Raw genomic sequence first — 25,889 nt, 5'->3', positions numbered from 1 at the left:
TTTTTTTAAATCGAAGAACTAAACTGACAAGAGTTGTCGAGGGCTAACATAAGCCCACTCATCTGTAAATTAAGCCAAAAGCCATTCAGATATAAGTTTCTCATTTATTGTGTTTATCTCCATGGGGAGATGCAAATGATGTGAGTTTCATCACACATATGTTTATGTCGTGATGAACACAACATTGCAGGGCTTTCAATTTAGTGTATTTTTTATTTCACCTTTTTAGGATTATAATTGGCATAAAAGCAGCAAGAAGACAATTTTAATAAATCTAAATATACAACATATTCCTGATCCATAAAACGTATCTTTGAACACTCTTTTCATCTCATCATTAATACAGTAGGACTTCAGCCTTTGTATTCCAACTAAGTTATCTGGTTCTTTTATTATGTTTCTCAAATTATATTGGAGTGCCCAGTTAAAATTCTAAACTGATAGGGTAATTTTGTTTTTATATGTGTGCATGCATCTTTGTATATGCACGCGTCAGAAACAGTTATAATTAAGCTTTGTGCCATATAGCAAAGCAGAGTGGAGCCAAAACAGCAGGAGCAAAAAAAGATCTTAAAAGGACCTATTAATGTTAATGTCACTACAGTGTCTTGTTTAATGTTATCTAGGAGGCCAATTTTTTTGAGCCAAGGTGGCGCAGTGGTTAAATGCAGCACTGCAGGCTACTGCTAGATCAGCAGGTCAGCGGTTCAAATCTCACCGGCTCAGGGTTGACTCAGCCTTCCATCCTTCCGAGGTGGGTAAAATGAGGACCCAGATTGTTGGGGGCAATATGCTGACTCTCTGTAAACCGCTTAGAGAGGGCTGAAAGCCCTATGAAGCGGTATATAAGTCTACTGCTATTGCTATTGCTATTTCTGGTACAAACTTAATGCTACTTTAACCTAATGTATCTGGGTACTAAAATTTCTGCCCAGAATTAAACCACTACAGATATGTAAATTCCTGCAGGTGTTGAGATTCAGAAATCAGTTAGAAATCATCCTATACTGGCATGTGATATTTCATCATGACTATCCATACTGTCATATCATAATAACTTTATTATGCAACATAGTGCAGTTAAAATAGTTGATTCTTAAGTCGATACCTCTGGTATAATTTTTTACTGTTTGCATTGTGCTTTTATGTCTTGAGTTTAATTCATTTTGCTTCTATGTGGCCTCTTAACTTCACCTTCATTTAATTTTTCAGACTTTGATAAACATTTGTTCATGCTTGAAAGCTTTGCATCTAACTATTATTTCTTAGACTATTTAGACAGCAGGAAATTATGAAGCCTAGATATTCCCCTTGTTGCTGGAGTGTTGCAGTGGTCTTTTCCCAAAGGGTAAAGCAGTAGAAAAATACATTCTACCTATTCAAATTTAGAAAGAAAATTAAATGATTGAAGGAAGCCTCACCCCTGCCTATTTTTTATATGTCTGTATTTTTCGGAGTATGACGCACCTTTTTTCCTCAAAAAAGAGGCTGAAAATCTGAGTACGTCTTATACATCGAATACAGCATGTTTTTTGCCTCCCTAAGCCCCTCCCCCTTCACCAAAATGGCTGTGCATATCTGGGACATTTTTGGAGGTTTGCAAAGTGCAAAAACTTTTTTTTCTTTTTCGGAAACCTCTTTAGTTAGAGTGATTGATGAGAATTAGATTGCTCAAGTGCTGTGCCAGCAGAAACAAGTCTTAGGCACTGCAGGTTGTCAGATTTCCTTCTCCAGCACATGGATAAATACACCTGGAAGCATCTGCCTATCTACCTACTCTCTCTCTCACCCTATCTACCTACCTACTGTATTTCTGTCTTTCTCCCTCTCTATCCCTCTATCTACCTACCTACTTTTTTTAAAAAATTGCCTCTTCAAAACCTTGGTGTGTCTTTTACTCTGGTGCATCTTATACTCAGAAAAATACGGTATAGTCAATTCAGTTCTTCAAGTATTGGTGGAGACGGTCCTATGTTGTAAATCAGTATGTTGTTCATTTATATCTTATTATGGTTTATTCCAGGCAGTTCAATTGGTGGACATAATAGGGAAATCACTGGTTTAAATAAACTCAAAACCAATTTAAAGTCATAGTGTAGACAAACTTAGCGTTTTGGACACATATCCAACATCTGAGGAGCTATGAAACTTTTCCCAAGAATTCCATCTTACTTTTCTCGAATAATACTCCTTGTTTTTCATGTTCCTTTAAAATTATACTCATATTGACTGTAGTTTCAAAGCCCTTGTAATTTGGCACCTCTGCAGAACTCATGACAGTTATGCCGGCTTTGAAAAAAGTTGTTTAAGAGACATTATAATAGAAATATCCACCCATCCTAATTAACTTCAGACTTTCTTATTGTACTGGACTAGCGTCTCAGATAGTCCTATGTGTTAATTCTCAGCCTTGGAGTTTCAATCACATTATTTTTGACAAAATTGCTAAATAAGTGGTTGTATTAGAAAGATTGTAGCATTAGCAGTTCTCTGTACTGATCTTAGAACATACTGTACTGCCTTTATAATTGGATCAGAATAACAAGTCATATTAAATTGCCTCCTTGTTCTTATTGTGTAATCAGAATTATGGTTCATGGTCCAATTGTAATGTAAAAAATGCTTACATTTTGTTAACATCTGCAGACTTTCCTATGCCAATTGTGATGTTAGTTTGGAATTAATTATATGAAGCTAATTCCTCACCCTACAACATAATTTCACAGGATACATCGAAATTGGGTAATTGTTGCTTTGGGTAATAAATTGTTTTTTTTCAAGTACAATGATATGTTCATTACTGCTAATTATACTAGTGTAATTTTAGGCTTAGTGCAAAGATATACACACTTAAACTAGCTTGTGCTGAAAACGGGTTTTAATTTTTGTAGGATCCAGATAAATCTAATTATTTTTCAGCCACCAAAGCATTTCCATTTTCTAGCATATGTTTAATAGTTCCTGTTTGATCTGAATACTAGCCTATAATTCAAGGGTTCTCAACGTTTTTGGACTGGTAAAAGCATGTTATCACCACTTGAACAAAATTTGTGCCATGGTGGTGCTAATAGCCAACTGCCAAACTTAACAATTATTATCATTATTATTTTGTACAAGTCAAAGACTGTACATAATGTTCCCTCTACCTATTTTTTCCCCCACTGGCTGAAAGTACATTAATTCGGCTGAGTGCCTAAGGGAGGTCTATAACTCATAGTCTACTGGTTTCTATCCCGCACCTTAACTCCTACACCAAACTTTTTTTTCATGTCTTCCCCTCAACCTCTCACTTTTTCCAATGCATTAACCTGTCCTTTTATTTTTTAAGAATGTTTACAGGGCTTATGTGGGGCTCAATAGTATTGTTTAAAATGGGTTCTTTTGTTTGCTTTGGTGAGCAGCAGTGAATTATTAGCTTTTAAAAACAGCATAAGTAGTGCCCTGCTGGATCTCTGGTTCATCTAGTCCAGTAACCTGTTCTCACATGGCCAACAACTACTCAAGAATGTATATTGGTATCCCAATGGATAGTCTTTAGAGATAGATACATTGCAACAAAGCTAATAGCCTCTAAACCAAATTAATAACAATTGATTCCCCAAATATATACAATTTTACTGAAACACAGTTCTGCTTTAGATTACAGTTCAAGGTGCTCGCTGTTACTTTAAAGGTCTACCTGATTGGATCGTGAGTATCTTCAGGACTTCCAATGACTTCTATCAGCCATGAAGATCCCCAAAACAAGTTTCTTCCAGAGTTCTCACCCTTATGTAATATCATCTATCAGAACCTTGGGAGCAAGCCATGTCTATCACCGTTCTCTGGAATAGTATCTTTCTGGAGATCAGATCAGACTGCCCCCAACATTTTTTGGTTTCTGCAAAGCCAATGATACATGGTTGTTTCAGTAAGACTTTGGGATCCAACAGGTGCATCCCTCTGGCTTGGGAATTTCTTTTTTGTTAAGTGATTTTTCCAGAGCTATGATTAATTTTCCTTCTTCCTTTTATCCATTTATTTTTATTACACCTTATTTTTGCTTTATTCTTATTATGGTTATTGTGTTATTTTTATTTTATTTTATAGTTCTACACATTTTAAGCCACTCAGAGATATCAGTTGATTGGCATCATACAAACCCAGTAAATAAATAAATAAGATTAATACAACTTTTGCTAGCAAGCACTTGTATTGACTCTTTAGCTAAATGACTACGTAGATTAAACTATCTTTTCTTGAGTAATGCAATGTAGTTGAACTAATGATCATGGAAGCTAATTCAGAAGGCTACAGAATAGAAAACTATTATGTAGAAAACTAGTAGTATGCAAATATTTCAGGTCTGAACCACTTGGAACTGGAAGCATCCCAGCAAACCTCTCTTGTGTGTGAAACACATGATGTTCAGCCTCAAAATAAGTTTATTTCAAATTTAAAACATTCTGCTTTGAGTTCCAATGCTTCCAACAACACTAGAACAGCTGTTTTTGCACATAAGATATGAAGTCCATAGACTTCATTATAGTCTGGTTACTTGACGTGATATGTTTCTCTGCTTCCCATGACATCTGCCTGGCTGATTTCATGTGTAGGATTGGTACCAAGCTCCTTCAATTAAACATTGCCATCTGTTGAGATCTAGAAGTAGGATTTTTCTGTAGCAGAGGTAATAATGGTGACATGGTTAAGCTTAACATAGTTAAGCTTTGTTATTCTTCTTAAGTTCCAGACTGATTTCTTGTCTCTTCTGCTGCTTTGACCATGAAGTGTCAAGAAGAAATAATTTAGAAAAGGAAGTGTTACAAAACCAAGAGCATGAATCTAGCCCCACTCACAGTTCTTTAAAGCAATCATCTCATTTTCTTGAATTGCACAGATCACCTCTGCCAAGTAATCCTGGGCAAAATTGCAACCTCTTTAAAGAATGGCATAGAGGCGATATATTGACACAGCCATTTGTTCTGAAGAGGACTTTTGGAATCAAATGCAAATATTTCTACAAGCCTAATTTCAAATATTGAATTATATTTTTAGTGTGGTCCCCCCATGTAGAGTGATTGAGGCTACTCCTTGATGTTCCACTTCTTAAAATGTCATATTTGATATTTTGATTCTGCAAATGCTAATTTGAATCTGGCCCAAAGACAGGTTTCCAGGATTGACAAGAATGGATTAGTATGAAAAGAGATTTCTTTTATCCTGAGATAGCTTCAATGTTGAACACACACACACACACACAGACAGACAGACAGACAGACAGACAGACAGACAGACACCCATTTATTGACAAGAAGCAATGTAAGGGAGCTTCAGTAGGGAAGAAAATATTGCATATTTTTCCTCGCAAGCATGTTTGCCATAAGTTACATGCATCACTGATCTCAAAAGATGGTGTTGGCCTAAGGAGGCTTAGTCATCTCCCACTGGAGATGTGAGCAAAGTCAGAGAAAAAAGGAGACACAGAAGAGGAAGTGAAAATTTTAGCATGATAATCATTGTCATTCCAAATTGTCGTGGGGAATTTTCAATTTCAAAGGACCACAAAATTCTCATGTTTGTCTCGAGGGAAATCTGATTTTTGTTCTGCAGATTGGTAAAATTGAATTGCTTAATATCTTAATTGTACCTTTTAAAAAATATTCTAAGATTGTATTATTGACAAGAAGCAATGACAAATTATTATACTTTTCTTGGTAGCAGAGTTATGCAGGAATTCAGACAGTTGCATTTTTGCAAGCAAAGGATCTTCAGGGTAATGATAAATCTTTCTTTTTTAGCTAAATTATATTGTACTTCTTCACTTTCTTTGCCATTTAATAATTATGTGTTGCTTTGGCCCTCCAGCAGTCAACGGAGCTGACAGCAGATTCAGACAGTGAGGAAGTTGGGGAGGAACATGGGCCAGTCCTGGAATCTGGGGAAGGCTCTGACGAGTGCTCTGCGTTGGAGGCAGAGATGGGGCCAGGGCTGTTTGACAGTTATTAGCTGCCTTCAGAGTCAGACATCAGTGAGACAGATGAACAGCTGGAGCCTATTCCCAGCGTGCATATCCACAGAGTTGCCAGACGAAAAGAACAGCTAAGGAACAAGGGTTAACTTGGAAGTAAGGCCACAGGTGGATGGTGAATGGCCCCTCCCGTAGGGAATAAAAGAGGAGCGAAAGGGGAGGAGTGTTTGCAAGAGGCAATTAGTTCATTCCTGCATTCTTGCCAAGTATTGTGGTGTCTGAAAGATATTGACCTCGCCACTCTCCAAGCTTGATACAGGTCGGTAATTGTGAACTATTTTGAAAGACTGTGGGAGAGGAAAGACTTTGATGGGGAGGGATTCACTGTAAATTAAAGGGGTTTCTGGGGACGAGGACTTGGCTTCATAGCAATAGCAATAGCAGTTAGACTTATATACCGCTTCATAGGGCTTTCAGCCCTCTCTAAGCGGTTTACAGAGTCAGCATATCACTCCCACAGTCTGGGTCCTCATTTCACCCACCTCGGAAGGATGGAAGGCTGAGTCAACCTTGAGCCGGTGAGATTAGAACCGCTGAACTACAGATAACAGTCAGCTGAAGTGGCCTGCAGTACTGCACCCTAACCACTGCACCACCTCGGCTCTTCCTTATGCTGCTGGGAAAGCCCAGGTCAGAACATATGTATCTTCATGTCAAGCAACATGAACAACTCTACTGCAGGATCAATTTCCTAACTAGTTAAGCTAGCATGTATAATAATTATCTTTTAGCATACATCTCATTGCTACATACATGACTTCTCCTGGACATCTGTGTATGTATTTGTCAAAAGAAGCTAGGACTCCTTTGCTTTGTATCTTCTATGAAAATGTGTACCCTTATTATTGCTCCCATGGCAATATAGACCACATTTCGTCTTTCACTTACAAATGCTGACTTACAAAAACAAAAGTCTAATTAATTATTTAGGGGGGGGGGGACCTCTTCTTGATGTGTTGAGCTAATACTGTATATAGGTCCGCCATCTTTTTCAAACAGGATCTTGGCTTTTGGATAGAGGGATAGCAGATTCAGCCAAACGCTAGTAGAGAAACTGAAGTGGATAGAGGGCTGTTTGTTTGTCTTTTTTTAGCTTTTTCTCCTGCGACACTCAGTTTAATTTGGTTTTGCTTTTAATAACTCTACCCCTCTTTATAGGACATAATAAAAAAGTTCATAATCTAAGTCTCTATGGAGCTTCCTTTCTTGCATATGGCTTTCTCCCTCCTGGGCGGTTATTGAAATGTAATAATGTTTTCTGTTACTGAAGACTTTTAGAGAGCAGGATTAGTTTTATTTTAATATGTTTTTCCTTTTACTGGGTTTCGGCTGTGACTTTTATTTGCCTTATCAGACTAATTGGTTTTCTGATGCATTTTTTTTTGGAAGCTACTTTGGGTGCTTTTAAAGCAAAGAAATTAAATCTTTCCTCTTTAAAATGAAGCAAAAATAAATAGAGCTGAGCAGTGCTTCAGTTTCAGTCTCCAAAATATGCTTTTGGAGCATACGGGAACAGAAGTGTAGCACCTATCTGCAATATCTTAAAACAATTCTTCTTTCTCTCTTGCATGCTTTGAAACATTTTTTGTAATTTAGATCCAGCGCACCACAATGCTTAATGAATAAACCATTCTTGTATTTAAATACTTATTCATTGTGGGCATTCATGTGCAATACTATATCTATATCTAGTATCTAGTATATCTAGTATCTATAATACTATAGCTATTATAAACAGTTGGCATTAATAGGACAAACCCCTGCTGGTTGTGAAAAAATGAATTGCTTATTCTATGGCCAATATAGAACACATATTGTTCCATCAAAAAAAATTTGGACCTACACAGAATTTTAGAATCATACAAAGGTTTTTGTAAACCAGGGACGTGCAGTCAGGGGAGGCAGAGCCTCACCACTGTCATCATGAAAAGAAAAAAAAATGTAAAAGGAAAAAGGCAAGAGCTGAGGTCAGGCTGAGCTAGTTGCTGCCAGAGTCACAATGGATGACTCTGCTTAGTGCTTAACTGTTTAAAAAAGCCTCTAAAAAAGTGCCCTCTACAGAAGGAGGCAGGAGAACGACGTGCCTCATCTAGTCTAACTTTTTATGATCACTCAAGCAGAGTTAAGCAAGGGTTAAAAGCCAAAAAATTCCTGACGTAGATGAGGCATGTTGTTCTCCTGCCTCCTCCTGTAGAGAGCGCTTTTTTAGAGGCTTTTTTAAACACTTAAGCAGAATCATCCACTGTGACTCTGGCAGCAACTAGCTCAGCCTGACCTCAGCTCTTGCCTTTTTCCTTTTACATTTTTTTCTTTTCATGATGGCAGGCAAGAGCAGAGTTGAAATCCTCTCTGAAACAGCTGGAAAAGGTACATGTGGGTTGGAGGGAGGGGGAGGAATTCAAACTTCATCCTCCTGGTGCAACTTTGTGTGTGTGTGTGTGTGTGTGTGTGCGCGCGTGTGTGTTTGAGAGAGGGGGGAGGGAGCATATTGAGACAGTTCTTTAGTTTATGCACTATGTAACACTCTAATACTATGCCTTTGGGTCTTCTGAAATTTTAATTATCCAATCATAAGCAAAAACAATGTTTTCAGTAGAATGAATTTCCACTTCTACTTACACCTGCCAGCCAAAATGCTGCTAGTGGTATTACTAACATGGGCTGAGGAGGAAAACCTAAATTTTCTGAATCCTGGTGCAAGTGTGTGTGTGTGTGTGTGTGTGTGTGTGTGTGTGTGTGTGTGTGTGTGTTTGAGAGAGGGGGAGTGAAGGAGAGAGGGAGGAAGGAGGGGAAGGGAGAAGAAAAAGAAAGAAGGAAACTTATTTAGCAAAGGAGAAAAACAAAGCTGTCGCTTTAAATCGGAACTGAGCATGCCTGGCTGTGGAATTCTGGGAGTTGAAGTCCACAAGTCTAAAAAAATTGCTGCCTTGCCAGTAATAAACCTCACCACAAGTCACTGGTGTAGACTACCAAACCAAATGTATCCCTTTTAAATTTCTTTGTTGCTCAGAGAAGAAAGTAAATATCATCTTCCATTTAGGAACCAACATGTTTCTATTGAAATAAATATTGTGGCTGTGTCTAATATGTAAAACTGCATTTATCAGATGGTTGAAGATTAAATAAGAAGCAAAGTAGCATTATGTGATGGATATATCCTTCTGATGCCAGAAAGAGTATGTGCATGTTTCTAAACAGAGAGCGAGGATGGGATCATCATTTTAAATTGTCCCTCCACAAATACTAATGGAAACATTTGTTTCTTTTTCAGCTGAATTTTTATTTCTCTTATGGAGCGTTTATCTCTGCTATGCAGTGCGGACAGTACCCTCGGCGTTTCACGAGCCACGTTATATGGCTGCTGCAGTTCACATTGAGCTCATTATCTCTGCTATATTCCATATAATTAGGCAAGTGACCCACACTGTTTATTTTGAAGTTCTTAGTATGCAATCTAAAACAATTAACTGGGTTGAGATGCATGTCAGAAGGCCACAACAAAAGCCCTTCTCTCCAGACAAATTAAGAAAAGCTTTACAAATAGCCTCAAATGGATGCAAATTGTACAATGCCTGCCTATTACTTCTGCAAACAGCTTTTTTTCATCTCTTCACTTTTCATCACCGCACATCTTTGCCTGGCAAGATCTGAAAATAATGTAGAAGTTCATGTGAGATAGATCATCCGTTTATCATGTGCTGTGTAATATAAATTGGACCCAAAATGCATTCAAAACCAATGCAATTGACACATTATATTTACAATGTAACTGTAATATTTTATGCCATTTACATTATCTTTAAGGCTACATTATATTAAATGTGTTGTACTATTCTAATCGTAATGTAGGTCAGAGAGGGACGTGGTGGCTCAGTGGCTCAGACGCTGAGCTTGTCGATCAGAAAAGTCGGCAGTTCGGCGATTTGAATCCCTAGCGCTGTGTAACGGAGTGAGCTCCCATTACTTGTCCCATTACTTGTCTCAAAAATTTGGTTTCTTGGCAACCAGCATGTGTTTATGACATCTGCAGCATTCTAAGATTCCAGTGACTTCTGATGAGCAAAGTCAACTGGGAAAGCCAGAACCATTTAACAAAATGTGATTTATTTAACAACTGCAATGATTTGCAGTCAATTTGAAACCAAGGCAAAAAAAGATCATAAAATCAGATGTGATTTGCTTGATGGTCGACTTGCTTAGCAATCAAAATTCTGGTCCCAATTGTGGTCATAAGTTTAGGATAGCTATGATCCACATTTTCAAAGAGAAGTAATTTGATGGGAGAAAAAATATTGAGTATAGTTGAGTATAGATACCTGAGCATTAAGGAACAATGATGAATCTAAGACTACTACAGTGCATAAACCCTGCCCTTCACTGAAAATGCAACATATCCAAGTTCACTTTATGTTGAGTTGAGAACTATCTGGAATGCCAGAAGTCACATTAGCTAAAGGTTTCCCCCTTTGCATCATTGTATGCAGTCATGAAATCACAGCTACTGTGACACAATATACCTTTATATAATCTTATAATGGGCAGATGTCCCAGGGGCACATTGCGCATGAGCAGAACTAACAAAAGTATTCTTCTCTCCCATCAAATTCTACCATCTTAAATAAACCTAGGTTTGAAGCTGTATTAAAATAATCAGCTTCACCCAATAAGTATGATATTAAATACAGAAAATTCCTATCATACTATACCTTTTTTCCATGGCAACAATGGGCCAAATGCACACAATGCACACAATACTTTTGGGCATGTTTCCACTCTGACACAATACAGCACAATGGAGAAGTGAGTATGTGTGCTAAGAAATTGACACACAACCTCCATGTTAAATAGAACAATGCAAGGCTGGTATCTTTATATTCACATTTTTTTTTCTTATAAGCATCATTCAGAATTTTTTTTTAAAAAAATCCATATGACAAAGGATGTGGGGAAAAGTGTATTTAGTACTTATATTTAAATGTTGATTTGCAGGTTCAGTCTTGCTTCAAGACTCCAGTCTGATTGGATGCTGATGCTATTCTTTGCGCACACACATTTGACTGTGACAGTCACCGTTGGGTTACTTCTGATTCCAAAGGTATTTTTCCTTTACACTTTTATTTTGCCAGATCTGAAGGCACATGGATGCTATAGTAACTACATATATACTTACTATGTATATAAAAACAGATGTCATGTGATCACCTTGCTTAGAGATGAATATTCTGCAGTCCTGCTTGTTAATGTTTCAGGCCTGGTTACAGCACGGAAACTGCTTTGGTCGCGCTGATTGATGATCTCTGGCGAGCCAGGGATAGGGGTCACCCCTCTATCCTTGTGCTCCTTGACCCCTCAGCGGCCTTCGATACCATCGACCATGGTATCCTTCTGCGACGGTTGCAGGAGGTGGGAGTGGGAGGCACCATCCTTCGGTGGTTCTCCTCCTACCTCTCGGACAGGTCATAGTCAGTGTTGGTCAGAGGGCAGAGGTCGACCCCAAGGCCCCTCAATTATGGGGTGCCGCAGGGTTCGGTCCTGTCCCTCCTCCTATTTAACATCTACATGAAGCCACTGGGTGAGATCATACACCGGCACGGGATTAAATACCATCAATATGCGGACGATACGCAGTTGTATCTGTCCGCCCCGTGCCAACTCAGTGAAGCGGTAGAAGTGATGTGCCAGTGCCTGGAGGCTGTCAGGGTCTGGATGGGTATGAACAAGCTTGCACTCAATCCCGACAAGACCGAGTGGCTATTGATGTTCCCTCCCAAAGATTGGCCAAGTATTCCATCTCTCAGGCTGGGGGGTGAAATTATCCGCCCCTCAGAGAGGGTTCACAATTTGGGAATCCTCTTGGATCCACAGCTGACTTTAGAACACCATTTGTCGGATGTGACCAGGGGGACCTTTGCCCAGGTTCGCCTGGTGCACCAATTGCGACCCTACCTGGATCGGGAGGCCCTTCAGATAGTCACTCACGCCCTCGTGACCTCAAGACTGGATTACTGTAACGCACTCTACATGGGGCTGCCCTTGAAGAGTGTTCAAAGACTTCAGCTAGTCCAAAACGCAGCCGCGCGAGCGATTGTGGGTACACCCAGGTACACCCACATTACACCTATCCTCCGCAAGCTGCACTGGCTACCCATTAGTCTCTGGTTTCGCTTCAAGGTGCTAGTCATTACTTATAAAGCCCTACATGGCATCGGACCTGGGTACCTGAGAGACCGCCTCCTGCCAATTACCTCCCATAGACCGATCCGATCGCACAGACTAGGCCTTCTCCGGATCCCATCTGCCAGCCAATGTCGACTGGTGACTCCCCGGGGTAGAGCCTTCTCTGTTGCAGCTCCAGCCCTCTGGAATGAGCTCCCCGTGGAGATCCGGACCCTTACTACTCTCCCGGCCTTCCGCAAAGCCACTAAGTTCTGGCTGCTCCAGCAGGCCGGGGGGCTGTTGAAGTATCCAGCCCCACGGTAACTATGAATGTTGTGTATTTTAAATTGTTGTTTTGTCTATTTATCCCCTTCCCTTGTTTATTGTAAGCCACCCGGAGTCCTTCGGGAGTGGGCGGCATACAAGACCAATAAACTGAAACTGAACTGAACTGAATTGAAGAGGCATCAGTCCCAGACAGTAGTCCCCTCTGATCCTTAGGGGTTAGGGAAGGTATTATAGATAGATCCTCCAGAGCAGAGATGGGTGCATGGATGGCATGAAGGGACAGGCTGGTGCACTGGGCTCCAAAGTGTATGGGGATTTTGAGTGCCACTGGAGAGTGGGTGCATAAATGGGTGTATGAGTGAATGTGGTCAGATGCTTTGGAGCATGGGTGAATGTGTAGATACCACAGGGCAGTAGGGGTTGCTATAGGCAGTCACTAAAGCACAGACTAGTGCACTCAAGACAGATATTACAGACCATGTATCATGGGAGGGGGGATTCTATAGCTGGCACTATAGAATACAGGCAGATTAAAAAGCAGCAGAAGCCGGGTGACTTCAAATTTCCTTCTAGTTTCCACATTGACTTTGCTTATGGGAAGCCAGCAGAGAACATTGGAATTCACAATCATGTGAATTCTGGCTGTTTGCTAAGAACCCAGATCATGTTCTTGCAATCATGGGGGATGCTGCAATGGTTATAGGCAATGGTTATAGGTCCCCCTCATTCGGTGCTGTCATAACTTTTAACAGTTATTTAATGAGTGGTTGTAATTAGAGGACTCTATGGAATCTAATGTGTCCCTGTCCAAACACCTTTGCAATACTAGAAGCTCCAATCTTTCATTTGCCTGATAACATGTACTTTGATATCCCAACAGATTGATATCCAGCAACTAATCTTCATTTAATTAGGAAACTGCCTAACATTAAGTTTTTAAATGTCAAAGTGTGCCTTACAATTTTTTTCCCCAAATGAAAGTGAGGTTGGGTGGCGGAACAGTTGCACATTCCTTGATTTCTTTCTTATTCTTACACATCCTTATATTCATTTATCAAAAACTTAATGTATTTTTACAGTTTTCCCATTCAAACAACAATCCACGAGATGATTTGGCTACTGAGGTCTATGAAGATGAGCTCGACATGGGAAGATCTGGATCTTATCTGAATAGCAGTATCAATTCAGCATGGAGTGAACATAGTTTGGATCCAGAAGACATTAGGGTACTTTCCAATTTAGTAAATTACATGATTTTTGTAAAAATAAAAATAAAAACTTTTCAGAAGAGTCTTCAACTTAATATAGATAAAATTCTGGATACGTTAGTTCTCATAAAATCTATCTATCTCCCAAATTAACTATAAACATTATTATGTATCATATTTTTGACTGCATAGAATGCTTATGTTATAGCCTCCCCAGCCTTCCATACCTTAATAGAAAGGAATGAAATAATAGACAAATAGTTGCAACTCTATGGAATAAGCAACTCGAACTGCCATGGACTGAGATTTGATTGAAATCCTTTATATATTGTCAATCAGAGTCTCCTCTCAAAAATTAGTCTTTCACTAATGAAAAAGAGGGAGCCAAGTAGAATTCTTAATTGGGGAGCCTTAAAAACAACTTAGTAACATGGCAATAGTAATAATACTTATACTTGTATACTGCTTTACCGTGCTTTGCAGCCCTCTCTAAGCGACTTTTTTACAGAGTCAGCCTATTGCTTCCAACAATCTGGGTCCTCGTTTTATCCACCTCAGAAGGATGGAAGCCTGAGTCAACCATGAGCCTGATGAGATTTGAGCTGCCAAGCTGCAGTCAGTCAGCGATCAGCAGAAGTAGGCTGCAGTACTGCACTCTAACCACTGCGCTACCGTGGCATTGTTTCATGAGTCACTGAAATTTTACAGTTACTGTGGGGAAGAAAGAACTGGGTCATCCTTAAGCTTTGCTTGGGATGAACATTAGGGATTGTGATTTCATGATATCTGATGATGTCTGGGTTATCTCTGATTTAGGAGTTACTAATTGTGCATTGACATTCAACTCACTATTGGCACCATTAAGTTCTTTTAATCAGTAAGTGTTTCAGTTGTCAATCCTTCAAAAAGTTATTTGAGGCCAACTTTCAATCGTCTTCACTTCTGCCAACCTAAAAATCTTGAGAACAAATAAAAAGCATTGTATTCTCTCCAGCTGATCAATAGAGAGTTGCAAACAATGCCACTCAACTAATTCCCTATCTTGAGGCAGCTCCTGCCTTTCCTATCAAAATTTCCTTTATCTCCAGTACATACAAAGGAGAAATAATTTGTTAGGACCTCCTTGCAGTCTTTACACTGGGTGCATTTTTGGTTTGCTCCTCTCAAAATCTGAATGATTATTATAAGAGGAAACTCCTGGCTGCAAAGCTGCTACTCTTACTACATCTAAAAGCGTCTTGCAGCTATAAAGACATTCAATCCCCCCCCCCCCCCACAATACTCTAACTATAGGGACAAGCAAATATTAATTGTTTGTTGGTATATGGCTGGTATGAAGAGAAAAGCAGATAAATTATAAACAATGTCTATAGACACTCATCAGGAATGAGATGCTACAAGGCCTAGGAAACAGAATGAGGCAATACTTCCCATCATGGGCAAACAAACTGCTCATATGTTCTGCAGATCCACAGTAATTCAAGAGGTAAATGGCATTGGTTTCAAATAAACTGACATAGAGGCAGAAATAAATCAATTTGGCCCTCCAACCCAGTTGAAGGTGTGAGATCAAAGTGGTTTAGAGTTGATTCTTAATATGTGCAAATCTATATATGATAATGTTTTCTGTGTATTCAAAAGCTTTAGGATCATGGTACCTGTTCTCTATAAGTCATCCCAGTTTTATAAGAAAAATCATACTGTATATAAATGAGGAAACAGGCTGTACATAATTCTGCTGATTATTTTATTCAGGAAGGGAGAATCTGAACGAAAGACTGAATTCAGTTTTTCACTTCCTTTTTTTTCAGAACAGATGATCTCCTGTATTTTGATAGGCACTACAGAAATCCAAATCAGTTTCAAACCAAGGAAATTGATACATAGAATATGAATTAAGATTGAGACCAACTGTTTATTTTATGCAAACGGATAAGTTGATAGTGATAAATGTTGATAGCAAATAATAATATTCTACATTATTTGTGAAACTCTGGTTGACAATTGTAAAGTAATGACCACAGAATCTAGGTTACTATTTTATTTTTAAGAATTCACTTAATGGTAGGAGTCTAGGAGTCTTCTCCACACATATTTTCACTCACATGGATTGTAGCAATAGAACTTCTGTGCCATTTCATAGTGCTTTAGAACTTAGAACTCTCTAAGCCACGGGTGTCACACTTGAAGTGTCACATTGCCATCACATGACGTATCACGACATTTTTCCTTTCACAGAGCTGGGTGGCTGTGATCTGCACATCACACACCAGCCACCCACCAGTTTGACACCCCTGCTCTAAGTGATTTACAAAGTCAGTATATTTTCCCGAGGTGGCTCAGTGGTTAAATGCAGCACTGCAGGCTACTTCAGCTGACTGCAGTTCTGCAGTTTGGCTGTTCAAATCTCACTGGCTCAGGGTTGACTGAGCCTTTCATCCTTCCGAGGTGGGCAAAATGAGGATCTGGATTGTTGTTGGGGGCAATATGCTGACTCTGTAAACCACTTAGAGAAGGCTGAAAGCCCTATGAAGTGGTATATAAGTCTAACTGCTATTGCTATTGCTATTTTCCCGACATATTTACTTTTGTAATATCATTTATCTTTCCCTCCCTCCCTCCCTCCCCTCCCCCCTCTCTCTCTCTCTGCCTCCCTCTGTTTTTCTCTCTCTATCTCCCCCCTGAGAGGGAAGGAACCTCTGAACTGGTGCTGGGTGGTGGGAATCTGACATCCATAGGCCGATGAGCCCAGGAGCAGCTCGCTGAAGCTCAGTTAGCTGGCGGGGAAGTGGGGCATCCCAACACAGGCAGCTCTGCATGAAAAGAAATTGGGGTTTCTTTTGCTGAGCAGAGCTGACACAGGGTTGCATCGTGGCTCCACGTTATAATGAGCTTCAAGGGGAGGGGACCCCCATCTCCCCCCTTGTGAAGCGCACAAGTAAAAAAGTTCACTCAATCAATTGCAACTTTGTGATAGCTTTTTCTTTCACAAGAAGTTGGAATTGATTGAGTGAAATGTGATGGAGAAACACAATTGAAGCTGGACTGGGGTGTCTGCATGGACACGTGCCCACAGAGAGGGCTCTGCATGCCATGACCAGCATGCATGCCATAAATTGGCCATCACGGGATTAAGGGAATGCAGAATTAGCCTGCAATACTGCATTCTAACCACTGCACCATCATGGGAAATTATACTGACTTTACTTATTGATTTAATGCAATTATTTACATGCTGCCTGCTTAAATGATCCTAAGCATCTTATGCCAATTGATAGATGAAGATATTTTACAAATGGATTTGTGGTTGACTTCTCCCTGTTCCATTCTAGGCCAACTTCTTCAGAATATATATGATCCTTATTCTTTTTGTCCCTTACTTTGCAGGATGAATTGAAGAAATTGTATGCCCAGTTGGAGATCTATAAAAGGAAAAAAATGATCACCAACAATCCACACCTCCAGAAAAAGAGATGCTCAAAAAAAGGTTTGGGTCGCTCAATCATGAGACGAATTACTGAAATTCCTGAGACTGTCACTAGGCAATGTTCACGGGAAGAAAAGGATTTTCTGGAACATGGGAGTTCCAAAAGCATTGCCATGGCAAGGAAAAATCCACCAGATTGTAGTGGACACATCAAACCAAAAGAGGACTCTTTGAGAAACAGAGTTTTCTCCTTAAAAAAGTCCCACAGCACATATGACCATGTCCGAGACCCAACTGAAGAGTCAAATAGCTTAACCACAGAAAGTGGGGAGGTTATTTCAATTGCAGAGACATCATTATTGGATTGTCTTTCTGAAAACAAAGCAACCCAAAAACCTATAGAAAAAACTGAAGCTGTGTCTACCGAAAATGTCCCCTTGGTGTGCAAATCTATGAGTGCTCACAACTTAAGTGCAGATAAGAAACCTCTCCATCCAAGAACGTCTGTGTTACAGAAATCACTTAGTGTTATTGCCGGTGCCAAAGAGAAAACTGTGGGGTTAGGAGAGAAAACGCAAAACGAAGAAAGTGTCAAGTCTCACAAGTCTCAACCAAAGAGCAAAGAGGTCAGCAAAAAGCACTCCAGCTCTGAAAAGGCTGACCATAAAGATTCCTATCGAAGAAATTCAACCCAAGCTGAAGAGTCAAAGAAGCCTCATAAATCTGGGATAATGAAACAACAAAAGTCCATTCTCGATGCAGGGGCTGGCAAATGCCTGCTGAAGACAAGTATTGACATAGAAGAAATTTGCCCTTGGGAAATATATGACCAGACTCCAGAGATTGGACTTTCTGATTCTAAAACTCAAAAGCATGTCTCTATTGCTTCCTCTGACTCAGAGACTCTCCACCCTTCTCAAACAAAGGGCCAGCCTCAACCTAAGACTACTGAAGAGTACCAGATACCCCTTCAAAAGAACACTGAGAAAGGGGACGTGACTCCTTGGGAGATTCAAGAAGAACATGAGGTGGAAGAAGGAGAAAATTGGAGTCCCAAAACTCTGCAAGGGGTTTCTGGGACAAAAAGTGAAAATATTAGTAGCAAACATTATACAGAGGGTATTTGTGCTGAAGATTCCAAGGGCATGCCCCACAAAACGACCATTCAAGCCACAGAGAAAGATTTCACCAATAAACTAGGAATTCAGACAAAGCATGCCTCTTCCTCTCCACCAGGAAATGCATTTCCTTCTAATCCTGCTAGATCGGCAACTAATAATTCACAGAAACCTTTAATGTCTCGTGTGGAAATCTGCCCTTGGGAGTATGAGGGGCCAGAATTACCAAAAGCAGAAAGAAACACAGCTTTATCAAATGCAACCAACTTAAGCTCAAATAAAACAGAGGTGCATCAGAAATAAGAAGAAAGACTGTGAAAAAGAGATGCCACAGAAGGAGGGGAGGGGAGAGGAGGAGTGGGGGGGCTAAAGTTAGTACAACCTTCAAATTCTAAAGAAGCCTCATTTCACCAGAGATGCACATAGGAACTAAGCAAAAATCAATTTTCTTTGTTCTTGAGTGCCAACAATGTTGTCAGTGCAATTCAGGACATGAAGCCCCTTTGTGCCCCTAACAAGTTTACATTTCAGATGAAGGAAAAAAATATGCCTTTAGTAATTTTTTTCTTTCTATCTTTCTTTTGTAAAATATGTGGGGTTGGCAAAAAGAATGTCTTAACATTCGTTACACTAGTCTTAAGGCTACGAATGGTTTAGCATGGGCAGAAATTAATTTCTCTACTTTTAAAAAAAACCCTCACAAAAGGCCTAGAATCAGATAACTCTTGAAACTAGCCTTCCCAAACCCGAAACTCTCCAGATGTGCTGGACTTCAATTCCATAATGCCCCTCCAAGGAAGGTAAGAGATGATGCTGACTAGGAAATTAAGAGGGTTGAAATGTGCCCTGTGATGATAGGGCAGCCTCTTTTGAATGCCTTATAGCCTTGATTGGAAGAAGCTATCTCCTACCTGGGTTAAAGAAACATTTGTCAATCCAGTTAGCTGTTATGCATGAAAATAGGGAGCAGTGTCCTGCTCTTTGAGACAGCAATGTGTTCAGCCTGAGTTCAAGACATCTGGAGAGCACCAGCTATAGAAAAATCTAACTTTTTAACATCTGGAGATAGCTTGCGTACCCATTCCAGAAACTATATTTTTCCTCTCCTTAACCTCAATGGCACAGCTAACTTAATGCATTCCCTTAATTAGATTTTTATATAACGGCTCTGTTTTTCTTATGGACGTATGTATGTGGTTGTGTCTCATATTAAAGCATTCCAGTTTGTATAATGTTTGCAAATAACTTTGATATGATTATATGACACAACACATTTATGCAATCTGCAGATATCTAAAATTGCAGTCTTCAAAAAATGAAATACCCTATGCTAGACCTTAGTTTATTTCAAACCCCTCACCTCCCACCCGTAAGGTCTTAGCAGCTTCTAAGAAAACACTTTTTGTCATGATTTATATTGGGGTTTGCTATTTTAATTGTTATTTTTGGTTATGACTTTATGCAGTAATTCAGGGGTTTTTATATGAGATATGTTTCTTGTCTTGCACTTGTCCATAAATGATATATGCTAGCAGTAGCTATCATTTCAGACTAATCACAATCCTAATTAATTTATTACTGCTAGATGCTTAGAAATGAGGGCACTATTCTAAAATAAACCTAGGGATAATGTTTCTGGTTTTGTTTTGTTTTTTAGAAAATTGGAAAAAGTTATTTAACATTCCAAAAGTACGACTTTAATCCTAATGATCTTGCTTTAGTGTCTTACACTATGTTGATTTGAAACCATAGAGGAAATATTGGGAGGTTGGAAAAATATATTCTGATTAGTGTGAATAGTTTTTTTTCCTCTTCAGTGCTGTCAAAATTCATTTTAGAAAGAGAGACTAAATGGTTATGATTATGCTTATTGTACTGTTAAACTAAAGTGAGGAAGTAGGGGGGGGAATACTAAGCGACATGCACTATTACTACATCACTTGTCACAAACTTGTACAGATGTGTCTTATGCATGTTTACTTTGAAATAAACCCTACTGAATTCAGTATGGTTTACTTCCAAGTATATTAGCAGATGATGCAGTGTTTTCTTAATCTGCATCATTTAAGTAATTCTTTATTTTTAGTCACTTTATAGCACTTTTAATATTCAGGTATACTTAAAGTGAAGAGTCTACCTTATTGGCACACCCCACTTTAATCTAAGATTGCCAGGTCCCATCCTGGAGATTGTAAGTTTTGCTTGTTTAAAGCCCCCAGCCTCTTCTTACTCTCCTGTTGTAAGGAGGAGCCCAGCTTTGCCTTATGGTATGTGGTGTAGTTTAAGAACAAAATTCTGCTGCTGAATTTCTTTCTTGGCTAAAAATTGTGCACTCAATCGTGTGTCCCAAGCTGAGGGAGCATCACCAGGTTTGATTTCTTTAGAGTGAGAACATTGGAAAGTTAAAGAATGTGTTTGAATGGGGATGGGAAAGGAATTCCTGCAAGGTGGAAGATTTTTCAGAGTAATACACGCAACCCATCAAGACTACATTGTAGACTTCCACTTATTCTAGCCAAAAATGTAAACATGCAGCTGTCGTGTTTTCAAAAACCTGTTTTACACATTTGGCATTTTATTTATCCCTTCATTTAACTGGGGAGACCCCATCTTCATTGAACTCTGATGAATATCTTATTGAAATCCACCAAGGAATTCCTAGCCTATAAGGGAACAAAGTTTAAGCTCCCGTTGACTAAATAACTCATGATTCTTCTCCGCAACTGGTTTGCTCCCTCACAAAAATAATTATCAAGGGAGAGTTGTAATTTTTTTTTAGAAATGCTATCTTTTTGCTTCTTTTTCTTTGTAATAGAATGCATGATATGGCATCATCATTACTCTGCGTAATGCTCAGGTCCCAAGAGATAACATTATGTGTGATATGAAACAGGAATCAAGTTGAATCAGTTAATGGTGCAGGGATGTTCCATCACTTGCTGTTTGCACAAAGCATTGTAGAATAGAGGGGAAAAGAAGAACAGGTGAGAGGAGCACTCTGCCTCTTACCTACTTCAATAAAATTCGGCTCTACCATTAGGCAGAATGGGGCAGATGACCTGAGTGGCAGATCCTTGGAGTGAGCCACATTATCTGCCTTGCTTTCTTTCAACTGATTTCTTGCCTTCAGGTGTGAAGATGCTGTCCCATCACCAGAGCTGAAGGTGGAGTCAGCTGCCTGTTATTCAGTGTTGCTACATGGAATGAGAAGAGTTTATATTATCCTTCATTCAAGTATCAGTGACTGGTTTGCCTATGACTCAAGTGTTGATTTGGATATCTTAAAGCAACAGTCATGATGATTCCCCCATTCACATCATGTGAAATAATAATCAAATCTATGCAGTGAACAACACTAGCTTTTAAGCTGCATCTCATTAATCCTTGCTTTGAAAGGGAGAGTGATCTGAAAGCATATGATGCAGTACCAATGCTGAAGCTAAGCAGGTCAACTCTTGGACACTTCATGGATGGGAGATAGCCAGAAACAATTGACACAAACACCCCCCCTCCCCTACTTGGCTCTGGCATAAAAATGTGCATACTGTATTCAATATGTATTATTTTATTTATGTTGATGAGAAGGTAAAGCTGGAGATGATCGTGTAAACAGATGTTACTAATTTCTAGCTAATTAACATTTTGAATAGAATGTTATCTCAAGAATAAATTATGCATCAGCCAGGCAAAGATAAACCACAGCGCAAGATTGTGTAAAGAATAGTCCACACTTATACAATTACTGATTACACATAACAGAATATTTATTTATTTATATATTTATACAGAAATTCATATTCTGTTTTGGACAGAGAAAGGACTAAAAGCCATATCATATGATACTTTGGTTATAAATGCAACCCTAATTATAGAATCAAATTTAGATAAGATGCTTGATACTCCCAATGATTTTAGCTTCTGTTGTATAACTGGAATATTCCATATGTGCTCATGTGAATTGAAGAGGGATAATAATCTGTGACATAATACTCTGGATATTATTGGTCAATAAAGTTACATAATTTCTAACCTATACTCAATGTTGGATGAGAGTTGGAATTCAACAACTGGAGCAAGAAATAAACCCTAGCCTTGCCTAAGAACAAGCTAGTGGCAAATATTATTAAAACAACAACAACAACATTCATTTCAAAGGGACTTAATTTAAACAAGAAAATCATTTTGGTTTGTGAAGCTCCAATTACAATTGAAGCTTCAATATCAGAAACAGATTGGAATTTTTGAAATGTATAGTCAATTATGTTATTTATTGCTATAAATGGTTGCCCATAATATCCATGTGAGCCCATTCTCTTCTCTCATTCATGTGATTTTAGAGTGGTGTGGGGAGTGGTATGCTGATTAGGGCTATATGAGAGAAATGCACTTTAATTATTTTTCCATAAAGTTCTGATAGAACTTTTTAAAAATTCCAGGGAATCAATTCAGGGAAATATAGTGAATAATTTGGCTAAAACTTCATAAAACCTCAAAACTCTGGCTTTTTCTTGCGAACCCTCACCCCTTAGCATGAATACATTCATTCATTATAATAAATAATTTGCAGGTATTGTTTTGGACAAAAGGTTTTTCCTATGAGCTACGAAATACAGTACAGTCTAAGAGAGTAACAGGGCAACAAAAAATTAATACTTGAGTCATGATTAAGAATGAGAAGAAGGATAAGAGAAAAGTGCATTTTAGTATACATCTGCTTCCCACAATCAAACACCTTCCAGCTATGTTGGGTCACAAGAATATCCAATATCCATATTGGATTACAGGTTGTATTCCAAGATACCTGGAGGGAATCTATTTTCTGGGGGCTGATTGCTCTGTGTAAGACTGGTGAAGAGCTCAGAATCACAGCCAAAAGACCAGAGGACAAATTAGCAAGAAGAAATGTTCAGAAATATGTCAGGTGGGGAGATTTTCCACAATAACAGTGCAATTCAACTTGCCTTCAGGAGTGTATATTTTGCCTTTCAAAACTCTAGCTGAAGCCTTTAAAAAAATGAAATAGTATTTTTCTTAATTTTAAAAAAAATATATGTTATAAAATAAAACATTTTGACATTTTGAAAAGTAAAAGGTAACATAAAGATAAAATATATCATATAGGAAAATATAAGTCCAAGAATCCAAATGAAATCTTCTGAAGATAAAGGAGTTTAATAGGTAGGAGGAAATACTTTTTCTTTAATTGTAACAGAAATTCAGCTTTCTCGGTGGAGGAAAAAATTACCTAAGGAAACTAAATAATATGTCTATTACCTAACTTTTTCGGAGTTGTAATGAAAAGCATAGTTTCTATCAAGGATGTCTGCAGAGAAACAAATGTGTGTCATGATATTATTTGCATTGTTGTAGCTTGTAGTACACATCTATGGATACTACCAGAATGAAGGGACTAGCTTAATATTGTGCCTATGTGAAAAGCTAATTGAATGTTAAGGGCCTCTTAATATGTTACTGTTTGCTAACATGAATGTTATAGTTTACATTTGATTCTCAATGTGTTTTAGCACTGAGACAGACTAGTAATTATGAAGTTTGAGACATAAACCAAACAATCGTGAGAACATTATCTTGATTTTGAAATTCTGTTTATCCCGTTTTTTATCCTTTGCCCCATTTCTCTATTCCAGTTATAATATCTACAATTACAACCAGATTTTAAGCAAGATCACTTTCCTCAAATATTTTTTCTTCCTTAATATTTTTAGTTTGCACCAATGTATCTAGTATAAACATGATTACCTATGATTGTGTAGATTCTGTGCAGCTACACTGCACTAAAGTAAACAACATAGTTACAGTTTAATTGCATTGAGTTTCTTTGATATGTAATATGCTGCTAATATCATTATGTATTCTTTGTTACAGATAAAAGTGTATAAATTGAACCTACTTACATATGAATGCACAACCATATCTTTTTGCTTTCTGATAGTTTTATTGATTCTTAAATCCAGGGAATCACTTCAAGATCATTTGATTTTAAAGTGACTTATAAATGCATTTATGTCCATTGATCGTGTTGAGGATATCAAGGAATCAATGGTTGTTGAAACAAGTAATATACATATATTTCTATCAGATTCCAAAGTAGTAGTGTTAGAAATAATAGAGTTCTTAATTAATAAGCTCTATTTTGAAATGACAAATAAATTAAGAATTCTAGAATTTCAATACAATTTTAAACTATTCTTTATTACTTCTGTTCATTTTTTTTAATTATTATTTAGAGACTGGCCCAAAGCATAGTCCAATTTTTGAAACCCTGTCTGTAACACTTTTATTCAACTTTTGATTCAGAATAATTTAATGGGAGGGATAGTTTTGCAAGGATTGTCACTGTCAAAGACTACTGATATTGACATAGGTCCTACAGGTGCCACTGAAGATAACAAATGACTCTGGAATGGCAAATAGACTTTAAATACTTGTATGTCTTAGTAAATGTCTTGATTTGTGACATTTCAAGGAAATACTAATATTAGTGTTTAATCTTATGAAATTAATTATCAATTGAAAGTCATGACAGGCTGTTGCTTCTTATCTGCTCCAGTTTGACCTGCTTACATAAAAGTTGAGGCTGAAAGTGATAGTGGAGAGGAACGCAAGGGCAGATTCTGATATGCCTACTTTCTCTTCTGGCACTTAAATAAGCTTGTGCCACTTTAATCAAACCATCTATTAGCATGGGGTTGGTTTACTCAAGCTGACTGCAGAAATCTCTGAAAAACGAAGCTCTGCGTCATACGATCATTGTGATGCAGCTAGGAGTACTTAAATTTATAAGCACATTAGAAAGCAAAAGAAAACCAAACCAAACGTACAGACTTAATAATATTGTGCATTGTTACAAGCCTATTAGAAGCATTGATATCTTCTGGCAAACCTAAATTATCCTACTCAATAACCCATTATCCACAGATTCTTCTCCACCAGCATCTCTTAGTTAGTGGCTTAGTTGTCTCCCTACCCACCGACCTTTCTGGAGTTCCACAGATTTTCTGTCAAGGCAGATGCAGCTCTGGAGACAAGGTGTTTTTCAGCTGATTTGTATAGAGCACATATAATCATTTACTACATTTGCTAAGTTGCCTTTCTGAAAATGCATGAGCAGACTGCATTTCTTGTTTTGAAGACATGGTTTCTAAAAGCATAGATTTATATCAATCTTATTAGACCTGTATATTTTATGCAAGAGGTACATGATTTAAAGTAGAAAAGTAAGTTTCCCATTGTCTGCTTTGGTGTCATTATGAATCTTAAAAAAAACAAAACATTGGTTTTATATTTGCTGTTCTCCTTCACTTCTTTGCATGCACAATGATGACAGATAGGCCTGAGAAAACACTGCCTTTTGACTTTGACTATTGTAGCTACTAAGAGTTGTAGAATAAGTAAAGCTGTATGTCTGTTCACTTTAGTCTGTGGTATTTCTGGAAAAAAAATGTTATCTAGCAATCAACAGCATCCACTATGAACTATTTGATATATTTATGTAGTAATGTATCCCAGCATGTAAATATAATGTCTCTGCAATAAAACACATTTATATGAAAAGAAAGAGGTTGTGATAGCTTTTTTCCATTGCCAAGATGCACTGGAGGAATTGAACATGTAGTCTATGTGAACAATTGAGTTTTATTGACTACTAGCTGAAAATCCGG

The 25,889-nt window shown here is 38.3% G+C and overlaps 1 protein-coding gene across 1 annotated transcript in view; it reads left to right on the top strand.

The window, feature by feature from the left end:
* GPR158 (G protein-coupled receptor 158) overlaps positions 1-25,499 on the top strand; it is a 149,186-nt gene extending 123,687 nt beyond the window's left edge. The window contains exons 8-11 of the mRNA XM_014053058.2: positions 9,282-9,420; positions 11,000-11,105; positions 13,534-13,680; positions 17,050-25,499. Coding sequence (XP_013908533.2) covers positions 9,282-9,420; positions 11,000-11,105; positions 13,534-13,680; positions 17,050-18,510 — 1,853 coding nt within the window. The 3' untranslated portion in view covers positions 18,511-25,499. The remainder of the gene's footprint in view (positions 1-9,281; positions 9,421-10,999; positions 11,106-13,533; positions 13,681-17,049) is intronic.
* Positions 25,500-25,889: the final 390 nt, after the last annotated feature.

This window comes from Thamnophis sirtalis, unplaced genomic scaffold (genome assembly GCF_051295495.1).
Source record: "Thamnophis sirtalis isolate CommonGarterSnake01/CBP01778 unplaced genomic scaffold, rThaSir2_p1.2 scaffold_4, whole genome shotgun sequence".
NCBI lineage: Eukaryota > Metazoa > Chordata > Lepidosauria > Squamata > Natricidae > Thamnophis > Thamnophis sirtalis.
This window is presented reverse-complemented; position numbering and strand designations above follow the sequence as displayed.